This window comes from Symphalangus syndactylus, chromosome 16, assembly GCF_028878055.3.
Source record: "Symphalangus syndactylus isolate Jambi chromosome 16, NHGRI_mSymSyn1-v2.1_pri, whole genome shotgun sequence".
Classification (NCBI taxonomy): Eukaryota; Metazoa; Chordata; class Mammalia; order Primates; family Hylobatidae; genus Symphalangus; species Symphalangus syndactylus.
The window spans coordinates 96,037,398-96,050,431 of record NC_072438.2 but is presented as its reverse complement, the minus strand read 5'-3'; the positions used below and the strand labels follow the sequence as shown (position 1 = coordinate 96,050,431).

Genomic DNA, 13,034 nt, shown 5'->3' with positions numbered 1-13,034 from the left:
AATATATTTTGTGTATGAATATATTTATATTCATTCTGGATAGATTAATGTTAAATTATAAGGGAGGTGAATCTGTAGAAATTATTATTTTAGTTACTAATTTCTACATCATTTAAATTATTTATGATGAGCATATAGTTATTCTATAATTTAAAAACAACAAAAACAGGATATTTACCAATAAGTAATAGAAGAAATGATTCATTCCAGAAAGGCTTGAGGAAAAGATCTTGACGCTAAAGTACTGTAGCTAAAACATATTGAAATAGGGCTGGAAGAGAGTGGCATCATTAGCGAGGCTCTCAGTCCACAGAACAATGAAGAACCCAGCCCCAGCTTACATCTTCCAGTGCAGCAGAGCTCCTGACAGCTTAACACACACTTCCTGATGCTTATTATACTTTAATATGGATACTGTATTCATATTTTATGTCCTTCTATTGTTTCTGTTTATAAGTATAGCCTGGATAAACAAGTCACAGAGTAGACACATAAAAGCACACAGCTAAATTCACATTTTCTCTTAATGTTAGAAACCACAGATGCATTAAAAAGGATCATTAGAGACAGAGGTACACTTTGACGTTTTGATCTAACCCATTTTCACATTCAAAGGATGCTTCGAGTGTTATTCAGAAGTACATAATTGTGCTGAGAGCAAAAAGCACTTAGTGTCAACCGAACACTCGCTCAAAGGCTCAGTTGGCAATACACGAGGATGTGTTGGAGGACGCATTGACTTGGGCCCTTCTGAGTTCCGTGGAGAGCTGGTGGGAGACAGCTACTGGGCGCCGGCACTGGTGAGGTCCAGACGGGTGCCTCCTGCGTTCTGCGCCAGGCATGGCAAAGGGCATCTCCTTGCCACCTCCTCTTTGTTTGCCTCCACCTCTTGCCCCTCCCCGCCGCCCCATTTCCATTCATTCACAGGAAAGGAAAAGCTAGAGGCACAGAGATGTGTTTAGTTCTGTGGTGGATGGACTCCTCTCAGAACACCAGCTGCACAATCTTCACGCAAGGGTTTACAATTCCATCCACTTTCACGGTGCCTTTGGTATTTGAGCTTGGATGAAACCAAAAGGTCACCAAAAGCTTCAGGAGGAACTGCTGAATTTCACTGATGGCTGAGTCAAAAATCTCCAAATTTAGCCCGGCTGATCTCCCTCTCCAAATGCTGACTCACGAGGCTTCGATGCTTGACGCTTCCAACACGGCTGGCTGGCAGGGGAAGTTTGAACACAGTCTGAAACCTTGCAAGCTTCTGCCTCATTTCAAGGCCTGAGTATATCCCGGAGTTTCCCCTGAATAACCAAGTGGAGTGCTCATATTGGCATGGGGCCATGGCTGTATCTATTCTGATGGAATCTCCAAGACCAGGTCACATTCAGGATAGCGCACTGTCAGTGTGTGCCTGCCAGGCCGCCTAGCCCTGAGGCTCTGCGGTTTTCTTTTAGCTTTACAGTCTCTCAAAGACTGAGGTAGTTTTGTGAATCACTGCTTTAAAAAGAAATCCCATTTCAGGTTGATTCAAAAACTGGATCTTCTATTTGGGGCCTTAACACTTGAAGTCAATACAGGTTGAGCATCCCTAATCCAAAAATTTGAAATCCAAAATGTTCTCAAATCAGAACCTTTCTGAGTGGTGACGTGATGTCCAGAGCTCATGACACAGGTGTCTTTGGAAGCCCTGCTGTGGCTCTTGGCCACACCACAGTCATCAGGGCTCTTTGAGTGAAATACGGATGCTGGAGCCACACCCAGGACCATCGCCTCGGGAGTTTGCAGGCAGCAGAGGCCAGCAGCCAGGGGAGAGTGACTGCACTGGGGCACGGGGTCTGTGGTGACGTCACCACTCCCAGACATCAATACTTTGTGGATTCGGGCCCCGTAGGGCCCACTTCTGGTTCCAGGAGGTGGGCAGGTCCACCAAGAAAGCAGGGGATGGATGTCGGCACCGCAGTTTGCAACCTCATCGGAAATAAAAAGCTCCAAAGAATCAATTAGAGAAAAACTCAGCATAAAATGAATGCTAAAAGTTGGAATTAAGAGAATCAGCAAGCGAGACAAGACAGAACACAGGAGGTTGATTACGCAACATGAACCAGCTCTGCGAAGATCTTGGCCTCACTCAGTAACAGAAAGAAAAACTAGAGCACAGGGAAGCCACTCGGTTTTCCCAGAATCCAACAATGACTGGGCTTCTGGGCCAACCCCAGAACACAAAGCTCCTGACTCAGGCTCCCTGTGACCCACTCAAAGTGAAAGGGAACACTCTGGCTGTTGTCTGGATAATTGCTTTTTCAAAAACGCCCACTGGATAAATCCAGATAATTAAGCCCCCCAAAAAGTGTTATTTTCTTTGTGAATTATCGACATAATTGCCTTAGTTTTCACTTGGTTTTGCATATGCACTACAGCCTCACCTCTCCTTTGCATGGTCAGCATGAAGCAAGTTGATAATCTGCATTCCACACATATTGAGCTATTATCATATGTACGAGGCAGCATGATTGGTGTGATGAGGAATTGTAAACAAAACTCCTAAGTAAGCACAGGCCAGTGGCCTGCCTTCAGAAGCTCACAGTCTGCTCCACACATATTCTTAGGAGAAGGAAGCTCATAAGATAAAGCAAGGCGGGATGACTAGAGAAAGGCAGGGTGGATGAAGGAGGGAGAGAGGAGGAGGGACGTGATGCAGACACGGCTTTGTTGGGAGGGCCCTGGAGGGTTTTGGCTGAAGGGAGAGCAGTAGAGTATGGGCAGCTATCCAAGAGTGACATGCTGCCCAGTTTCAAACCTGGGCTGTAGCACTTGCAAGCTGGGTGACTCAGTCACTTCAGCTTTCTAGGCCTCAGTTTCCCATCTGTAAAATGTTTTCTTTGTTAGGTTATTTTGAGGACTCAATGAGCTGCTATCTGCAAATCATTTCCAAGGTGCCACCAGCGTGGAAAGTGCCCATGTGATTGTGAATGACCATCCTCAGGTCTTGGAGGGCTGGAAATGGCAGTCATTCTGAGCTTTGAGCAGGGTGTGCCCATTCACCACTGCCTCCACTACCTGTCACTTATCTGCAGAATAGAGGGAAGCCAGGGGGGATAAGCAGCCACACGGTCCCAGGAGTGGCATCAGTCAGCCCTGACTTAGCACCGGGGCCTGGGAATATCATAAAATCACAAATAAGAAAGATGTGACATGGGAAAAATTAACAGGCCATCATGACTGACCTGGTACCCAAGGAGTGAGGTGGCAGACACAGATGACCTTCCACCAGGAACAGGGGAGGAGCAGCTGAGAGCGGAGGAGGAGGAAGGCACCTCCACTCTGCTGAGCCAAGGTCTTGCGTGGACCTCTGGGAGGAAACCCAGTAGCCTGTTGGAGAAGGGAGAGCAGATGTGGTTTCAGGAGGTGGCAAGATAGAGCTATACAGAAGATGGATGCCCCAAGGGACAGATTTTAGGAAGGGTGGTGGGCTAAGGCATGGAGAACCAGGGAAAAGAGGTTTTGTCAAGCTGCAGAGCACACTGGTTCTTGGGGACAACAGATGTGGCAACTGGAAGAAGCCCAGCGCTCTCCATAGATCCCACATCTCCAGCATATTCATCACTCCATGTGAAATATGGAAACACGACAGAACTCCAGCTGACAGCCTGTACTGGGGAGGAGTCCCAAATCCCATGCTCTGAAAGTGGTGCAAAACACAGGTCATGACGGTGAATCTGTAGGTACACAGGAGGGGATCAGCCAGGGCTGGCTGGCCTTGCAGGCATCTTGGAATATCTCTCATGCCTTCTTTTTTGACCAGATACTCAGTCTGCAAATCCACAAGCAGGACCATAGCTCTTTGTAGCCCTATCGGTGCTTGGCATGCATGTTAAATGGACCAGTTATAGCCAAGACGACACTTCTGAAGGATGGGGCTGCCCCAGCTATGTGAAGCCCCTAGAGATGAAGAATCAAGAGGGCTGGCTGCACACAGAGGAAGAAAACACCACACAGGAACCTCAGTTACTTTGCCCTTCTGCCTTCTGAACAGAAGCCGCCAGTTCTGCCAGGCAACATGCTGTTTTCCCTGAGTCTTTTTTTTTTCACTTCAGAAACTATGGGAGATACATGCAAACACTCTAAATGTATAGGCTCATTTTCCAGCCAGTACAAAAGTGGATGGATGGATGGACGGATGGACGGATGGATGGATGGATGGATGGACGGACGGATGGAAGAAAGGAAGGGTGAGTGGAGGGAAGGAAGGAGAAAAGGAGGGAGGGAGGGAGGAGGAAAGGGAAAGATACTCTGTATAGTAAACTTTCCAATCTAATTGAACCCAAAAATTACAACAACTTCAGTTTCCCAACTGTGAAATTAAACTGCTTCTTTCTATAGGCTCTATCTTTGCCTTATAAAATTTGGTTTAGATAAATTAGACAAAACTTCTGATCTTCTACCACCAAATCCCTACACAAAGCCCCTGGAAACTTCCTTTACACTACCACGTTGTCTAATGCATTTTTCCCAGTTGAACTCAGGAAGAGCAGGGCTTGAGTGTGGCCATGTCCAGATTCACGCCTCATCGTTTCTCCCACCAATGCCCCCACCAGTCAGTGACATCATCATTGTCCTTAGGTCCCAGTCCAAACATCTCAAAGTCATGTGTTACCTCTGTGCCCTTCACTCCACCCACTCCATGTTCAATAGTGATGGAGCGGGCTTGGGCTCGTACATCTCTGAAATGACATAAATGATGTAAAAGAGCTTTTTGAAAAAGCAACTGTAAGAACGAACATCTCCTCTTCCCCTCCACTTCCACTGGATTTTATACAACTGCATGAGCTAAAGTGTTTTACAAAATCCCTCCTCCAGGTTCCCTCTCCTCATTCCTCAGGGCCCCCCAAGGGCAGGGTAATTATTTCTTTAGTACCTGCTTGCAAGACGATTTTCCAAAGATGGATTTCAAGTTCAACTTCTGAAGCCTGCAAATGTGGCATCTCAAGGAGACCTACCGACCCCCCTGCCCCCATCTGCCCACCTGCCGGGGCTTGCTCAGTGCCAGCCCTCTCTGCTGCAGCAGCTCCAGACTCCGCATCCTTCAGTGTCCAGCACAAGCACAGTTTCCCCACCCAGACCCCATTGCTGGCCTTCCCATGCTGATTTGGAGTGACATCAAGACACTCACACAGTGGCCAAGGAGAAGTTGGAGAGAGGTTTCCGAATGCATCTTTCCTCCCAAACATGCTGAGCAGTTCTGCGGGGCAGAACCAGGTCACTGCACATCCCCATGTGTCTTTATTACAATTGCTTATAAAATGAATAAACGGTCTCCCATCCGAGTACTAACCAGGCCCGACCTGTAGTCCCAGCTACTTGGGAGGCTGAGGCAAGAGAATTGCTTGAACCTGGGAGGCAGAGGTTGCAGTGAGCCAAGACCGCACCACTGCACTCCAGCCTGGGCAACAGAATGAGACTCTGTCTCAAAAAAACAAAACAAAACAAAAGAATAAACGAACCAAATCATGAGCTTCTCCTAAACCATCAGAAGAAAGACTCCCAGCTTTCAATGCTAACTTTGCTTCTACTGTAGAAAAGTATCAGAAAATATGGAGATGAAACTGCAAATAACACCCTCTAATGTCTGGGAAAATACATTCTGCTTGCTTTGCTAAATCTACCGCGTATCACCTCACAAGCTAGATAAAGCATCCCAAAATATGTGCTGGTTGGTTTTTCTACCCAGAACATTCACTGCATCACTGGTAACGAAACAATGTAGCATATATATTAATATGAAGGTATATTTTAATCGTATTCACTGTAATTGTTCTAATTCTAATAGAAATATTGCTAAAATTAAGTTTAATATCATTTCGATGGGATTTCTAGCTGGGGGTAGGACAATTCGGTGCCTTTATAATTTTTTTTTTTTTTTTTTTTTTGTAATGGCTTCTTATGTAAGCACAAGTCTGCTGCAGCAATTTATTTCCTTCAAATGATAACCAGCATGCCTTCCAAAAAACAGCTTAACATAAAGGTTGCTGATTTATGTTTATGAAATCCATCAACAACACAGCATTCTATGGTGTATCTGATGCTACTGTGGTCTGCGTCTTGTCGCCCACTCTCCTGGCGGCTGATTAAACAGCAAGGCTGAGCAGATATTCAGACACAAACGTTCCCTGGGGAACCACAGGGCATGCGGCCCAGTGAGGGTCAACGGGCCTGCACAGGGGCTCACACATCTATGTCCAGGGCAGGAGGATGGTGACAAGAGGAACCTGCCCCTCCAGGGTCAGAACGAGGGCAGGGACGCCTTCACAGAGCAAGAAGGGGGCCAGCTCGAATGTGAAAACATGGGCAGATATTTGCTAGCAAGACAGGGAACAAGTGGCTCCCTGATAACAGAAACGAAGGCGGGGGGATGCTGAGACCTGACCCCACAGGGGCCCCTGCAGAACGAAGGGTGGGCACGGCGACGTGAGGGCCTGCGGAGGCCCAGGGAATGAGGCGGGCCCATGGAGGGCACGTGGCCACGCCGGGCAGTTGTGATTGGGCTGCCACGCTGGCCTCCAAGCATCGCTGAGCACAGGGGCCATGATCAGAGGTGTGTTTGCGCAAGGCCATTGCCGCAGGGTGAGGAGGGTAGATTTGGACGCGAGTGGGAATGAGGTGAGGGAGGGATGAGGGCGGGTCAGGTGGTTGCTGCGGTCAAGTCCTGGACAGCGGGAGCAGTCTCCACGGCTGCCTCAGAGCGGACTCTAAAGGCCATTGTGTTTATCTCAGCTGCGGTACAAACTACCCCAAGCCAGGCAGCTTACAACAACAGAAATGTATTCTCCCGCAGTTCTGGACGGCTCAGGTCCAAAATCCAGGCGTCGACAGGGCCGTGCTAGGGCAGGAGGCTCTGGGGAAGAATCCAGAATCTGCTCCCGGTCTCACTCCCAGCTCCCAGGGGTGCTGGGAGCCCTGGAACCCTTTGGCTGTGGACGCATCCCTCGGATCGCTGCCTCTGCCGTCCGTGGCCTTCTCGCTGTGTGTGTTCACATTGCCTCTCTCCGCCTGCGCTGTCTCTGCTGGGTCTCTTCTCCTCTTGTAAGGGTAGTATTCACGGGCTTAGGGCCCACCTAAAATCAGTACAACCTCATCTTAACTTGATGACATCTGCAAAGATCTCATTTCCGAATAAGGCCACATTCACAGGTACCACAGGTTAGGGCTTTGACATGTCTTTGTTGGGGCCACAATACCACCCGTAAGAGGCCTGGTGCTTGAGGGGGGCTGCAGAAGGCAGGGAAGAGCAGGGCTCCAGCCAAGGGCCAGGTTGGCAGGGAAGCTGGTTCGATTCCCTGGAAGGGGCCGAGGGCAGGAGGTACTGTTCCGTGTGGCTTTGGGGCTTCCTGCTGCAACGGGCTCCGGGCAGAGAGGCCTCCACTGCCTGCCGAGGTTTTAGTTGCTGCCGCTTCTTCCTTATATTCCTCCAAATCTCCCGCTGCTCCCATCTGAACCTCAGAAGCATGCTATGGGGGCAGGGGTTCCCCGTTCTCAGCTTCAGGAGGTTGGATCCACTCCTAACTGGGGGAATCTGTTTGCTTCTATCCCAGGGGACAGGTTCCCAAAAGGCGTACCCAGAACAGAAAGCTGAACATCTAACCAGTCTCTGCCTCCTGACGCAGACCAATGTTGTGGGAAGACCCGAGAGTCAGGACCCAGGCGTGTGAGAGTCCAGCCCCAGCTCTGCCCTGCAGGGCCTGTTCCATCTCACCGGCTCCAGTCTTCTCAACTAGAAAATGAGGGCTTCTGATGCAAAGTCTCTAAGGAGCTTTTCAGCTTTAAAGCGTTCTGAATCCCATTTTCCCGCTGACTGACATTCTAATTTCACAGCGGGCTTATCTCTCCCTCAGAAGGGTCTTCAGCCACAGCAGGGCCTTCCGTTGTAGCTTAAATCGCTCTGACCTTTTTATCAAGCAGTTCATAAACGCCCTTGCGCTAGGAGTGGCCGTCGCCATGTGGTCCCCGGAGAGGGTCCTCCGAGGACTCTGAAAGCCGCTTCCACGGTTAGCGCCGAGCACAGGAGGCTCCCTCTGGCTTCCGCAGGCACGGACGGGGTTTGCCCAGAGACACGCTGCTCAGCACTGCCAAGCTGGAAAACAGGTGGGTGGGGGCAGCCGCCTGGAGGGGCCAGCAAACCAGGCCCGAATCCACAAGCAAATTCCACCTTCAATGCCTCACTTTTATCTCCAGATGGGCGTGTCCTTGTGAGAAACCACAGTATTTCCTGAATGGTATTGCCTAGGTTTTCTTGTAGGATTTTAATGGTTTTAGGTCTAACATTTAAGTCTTTAATCCATCTTGAATTAATTTTTGTATAAGGTGTAAGGAAGGGATCCAGTTTCAGCTTTCTACATATGGCTAGCCAGTTTTCCCAGCACCATTTATTAAATAGGGAATCCTTTCCCCATTTCTTGTTTTTGTCAGGTTTGTCAAAGATCAGATAGTTGTAGATATGTGGCATCATTTCTGAGGGCTCTGTTCTGTTCCATTGATCTATGTCTCTGTTGTGGTACCAGTACCATGCTGTTTTGGTTACTGTAGCCTTGTAGTATAGTTTGAAATCAGGTAGCGTGATGCCTCCAGCTTTGTTCTTTTGGCTTAGGATTGACTTGGCGATGCGGGCTCTTTTTTGGTTCCATATGAACTTTAAAGTAGTTTTTTCCAATTCTGTGAAGAAAGTCATTGGTAGCTTGATGGGGATGGCATTGAATCTATAAATTACCTTGGGCAGTATGGCCATTTTCACGATATTGATTCTTCCAACCCATGAGCATGGAATGTTCTTCCATTTGTTTGTATCCTCTTTTATTTCGCTGAGCAGTGGTTTGTAGTTCTCCTTGAAGAGGTCCTTCACATCCCTTGTAAGTTGGATTCCTAGGTATTTTATTCTCTTTGAAGCAATTGTGAATGGGAGTTCACTCATGATTTGGCTCTGTTTGTCTGTTGTTGGTGTACAAGAATGCTTGTGATTTTTGTACATTGATTTTGTATCCTGAGACTTTGCTGAAGTTGCTAATCAGCTTAAGGAGATTTTGGGCTGAGACAATGGGGTTTTCTAGATATACAATCATGTCATCTGCAAACAGGGACAATTTGACTTCCTCTTTTCCTAATTGAATACCCTTTATTTCCTTCTCCTGCCTGATTGCTCTGGCCAGAACTTCCAGCACTATGTTGAACAGGAGCGGTGAGAGAGGGCATCCGTGTCTTCTGCCAGTTTTCAGAGGGAATGCTTCCAGTTTTTGCCCATTCAGTATGATATTGGCTGTGGGTTTGTCGTAGATAGCTCTTATTATTTTGAGATATGTCCCATCAATACATGTCTAAAACACCAAATGCAATGGCAACAAAAGCCAAAATTGACAAATGGGATCTAATTAAACTAAAGAGCTTCTGCACAGCAAAAGAAACTACCATCAGAGTGAATAGGCAACCTACAGAATGGGAGAAAATTTTTGCAACCTACTCATCTGACAAAGGGCTAATATCCAGAATCTACAATGAACTCAAACAAATTTACAAGAAAAAAACAACCCCATCAAAAAGTGGGCAAAGGACATGAACAGACACTTCTCAAAAGAAGACATTTATGCAGCCAAAAAACACATGAAGAAATGCTCATCATCACTGGCCATCAGAGAAATGCAAATCAAAACCACAGTGAGATACCATCTCACACCAGTTAGAATGGCCATCATCAAAAAATCAGGAAACAACAGGTGCTGGAGAGGATGTGGAGAAATAGGAACACTTTTACACTGTTGGTGGGACTGTAAACTAGTTCAACCATTGTGGAAATCAGTGTGGCGATTCCTCAGGGATCTACAACTAGAAATACCATTTGACCCAGCCATCCCATTACTGGGTATATACCCAAAGGACTATAAATCATACTGCTATAAAGACACATGCACACGTATATTTATTGCGGCACTATTCACAATAGCAAAGAGTTGGAACCAACCCAAATGTCCAACAACGATAGACTGGATTAAGAAAATGTGGCACATATATACCATGGAATACTATGCAGCCATAAAAAATGATGAGTTCATGTCCTTTGTAGGGACATGGATGAAACTGGAAAACATCATTCTCAGTAAACTATCGCAAGGACAAAAAACCAAACACTGCATGTTCTCACTCATAGGTGGGAATTGAACAATGAGAACTCATGGACACAGGAAGGGGAACATCACACTCTGGGGACTGTTGTGGGGTTGGGAGAGGGGGGAGGGACAGCATTAGGAGATATACCTAATGCTAAATGACGAGTTAATGGGTGCAGGAAATCAACATGGCACATGGATACATATGTAACAAACCTGCACATTGTGCACATGTACCCTAAAACCTAAAGTATAATAAAAAATAAAAATAAAAAAAAAAAGAAACCACAGTATTGTCCCCCACCCATGAAGGGAGGCGTGGACGTGACCCCAAAGCCCCTATGTTAGATGGTCCAGCCTCGCCTTAGCAGTCACATGGACCTGCCCGGTCCTTTGACCTCAACACCACACACTTCCCACACCTGCTGCAGGAAGGCGAGGCAAGAAGCGATCCACACAAACCTGAGTATATCACAGTGGCACCACCATCGCGCCCGCTGCAAAGTTGATTTTCTAAACCAGAGGCAGCAAAATGGACCCGCTGGGGAATTCTTGTGTCTTGCCTAGCATTTATATTAATATTTGGGGGTATAATTTAATTGATTTGTCATTACGCACACAAGGCTATAAGAGTTAAGACGTAGAAAAGCAATACATTAAAATTTTAAGAAAAAAAATGTCAAGTAGAACTAGCCAGTCTAACATCATTAATCTGGTACCTGCACACACTTGTCTTATAAAGTGCTAGGAAAATGGATATTTTTCTTACATATTATGCAATTATATATGGCATGTTGCCTGTCTATGTAGCTTGAAAATCATTACACTGGTCAAGCTGTCCCATTAGTAAAAGCAGACCACCATTTCATAGGTTAAAAAGACGTCTGCAAGCTATTTAATACTAAGCTTCATTCCATTAACCTTCATTTTTGTCTCAAAATAATCCTGACCATTTAATATATAACCCCTCACTCCAAAAAGAAATGATTGTACTGTGAAAACATGATTCTTTAGGCATGGGATTTGGTTGTTTACAAATTATTCTCCTTTCATGGCTAGAACCCTAAAATAATATCAGCAACTGGTGGGAGGGAGGGAGGGAAGGGGAGGAGACAGACTCGGAGGCCATGTCTGACAAAGAGGCAAAGGAAGCTCCTTGCTGCTGCTGCTGCTGCTGCCTGGGTTTCATTTTACAGGATCAATGTTGGGGTGACACTGGGTCAACAGCAGGGAGGTCTGTCAGCAAGGACACTCAGGCCCAGCGAACTCAATGATGCACCGTGCTCATATACCGGCCGGTGATCACTTCGGCTCCTTTGGGGGAAGAATTTCCGACCTGAGCCATCGCATTCCAGGGAGTTCCTGAGGACAAAAGGTATCATGGCATCTCTGGGCACAGCCCCTCGCTCCTCTGCAGGACCTGAATGGTCACCCCACAGCAACACAGCCGGCACACCCTCAGCACGGCTGCAGCACAGCTTTTGTCCACTCCTCCTATGGCGAGCAGGATGGCATCACCCATGGGGCCTGCCGTACCCACCAGCGGCACCTAGAGAGGGACAGGAGGAGACAGGGCACTGCCTCCTCCAGGACAGGTGTCGAATGGAGTCAAGATCTCCTGACTGTCAGAGACCAAGGGGTCAAAAGGACCCATGCTCCCAGCACCTTCCCTAGCCTATGAGCAAGCCATGGTCCCATACTTTCCCCCCAAAGCCATGGAAATGGTACTGTGGGCAGGGAGGGGTCTCTTTAGCCACAGACACCTGGCCCCCCCTTCATCTTGAGGGCAATATTTCTCTGGTGGGTTGGAAGTGCTCATTACTCACATTGGGAATGACGCTTCTAGGGTGCCCAGTGTGGGGGACTTTGGGAGGGATTGCATTGCTCTCAGTAAAGTGGCAGGGAGCACAGAGGATTATGGCAAGCGCTGGACCAAATACCAATGAAAATACCAGACAGAGTAGTCTACAAACACACTTCCAAAGAGTTTCCCTTGTACCCATGGATGGAGTTCACCTACCTTTCTCTCAACACTGGACTCAGGCAATGCTGGAGAGTAATCCAATTTCATGCACTTCAATGAATACAGTGAGGCCAAGGGGGAAAAGCCCCCTCCTTCCCCTGAGAAGGCTCGCAGATCTCCAGGCAAGCAAAGTGCTATGATGGGCTGTGCCATGAGGCACAGCGGAGGGCAGAGGAAACTCACGGCATCTGCAGGGATGGCAGAGCAGGCACTCACAGTGAGGCAGGAAGGTGAGCTCGTCGTCAGGCACGGGAGACACAGGCAGGAGGTGAAGGAGGATCAATGGGGGGACAAGCCATGAGCTGCATTCCCTGGAGAGCCGAAGGGCTAGCAGGCAGAGGAGGAGGGTGGCAGAAGGGTGTGGCTGAAGTCAAGCAGGAGAGCAGCTTTGGGGAATGGAGACCAGGATGGGCTTCCTGGAAGAGAAGTAAGGGAAGTGAGGGAGCCAGTCTGCTGCCCACCAGACCAGAGTTCACTGGGTGGGAGGGAGCTGGGAATAAAGACACAGGAGCCAGCAGTCCCTCTTCCTCCTCCTGCCCTCCCACTGCCTCCCACACAAAATCAGCCCTGGGACACTCAGGAAAAGGAGAGTCCTCAAAATGAAGGCAACGAGAGACAGAGAAAAGGCAGCGGGAGGTCCCACGTGTATCTAAATATCAGGGGCAATAGATACCTATCCCCCATTCTGGCCTCACATTTACAAATTTAATTCCATATAGATTGTAAGTCTCACCATGAAAGGTGAAATAATAAAACTGAGAAAATATGGGAGAAGAAAAAAAAGCACTAAAACCACAAAAGGAAAAAAAAAGATACATTGAGCCACATTAAAATAAGAACTATTATTCATCAACAGACACCACTGA

The 13,034-nt window shown here is 47.6% G+C and overlaps 1 protein-coding gene across 15 annotated transcripts in view; it reads right to left on the bottom strand.

The window, feature by feature from the left end:
- MED10 (mediator complex subunit 10) overlaps window positions 1-13,034 on the bottom strand; it is a 462,922-nt gene that overhangs the window by 428,491 nt on the left and 21,397 nt on the right. For 3 of the 15 annotated variants that reach the window (XM_063619586.1, XM_063619584.1, XM_063619585.1), the window contains one exon: window positions 3,373-12,584. The exons of 4 other annotated variants lie outside the window; for them this stretch is intronic. In XM_063619586.1, coding sequence (XP_063475656.1) covers window positions 7,955-9,016 — 1,062 coding nt within the window. In that variant the 5' untranslated portion in view covers window positions 9,017-12,584 and the 3' untranslated portion in view covers window positions 3,373-7,954. 8 more of the 15 variants (XR_010116266.1, XM_063619587.1, XR_010116269.1 and 5 more) reach the window with 7 other exon arrangements.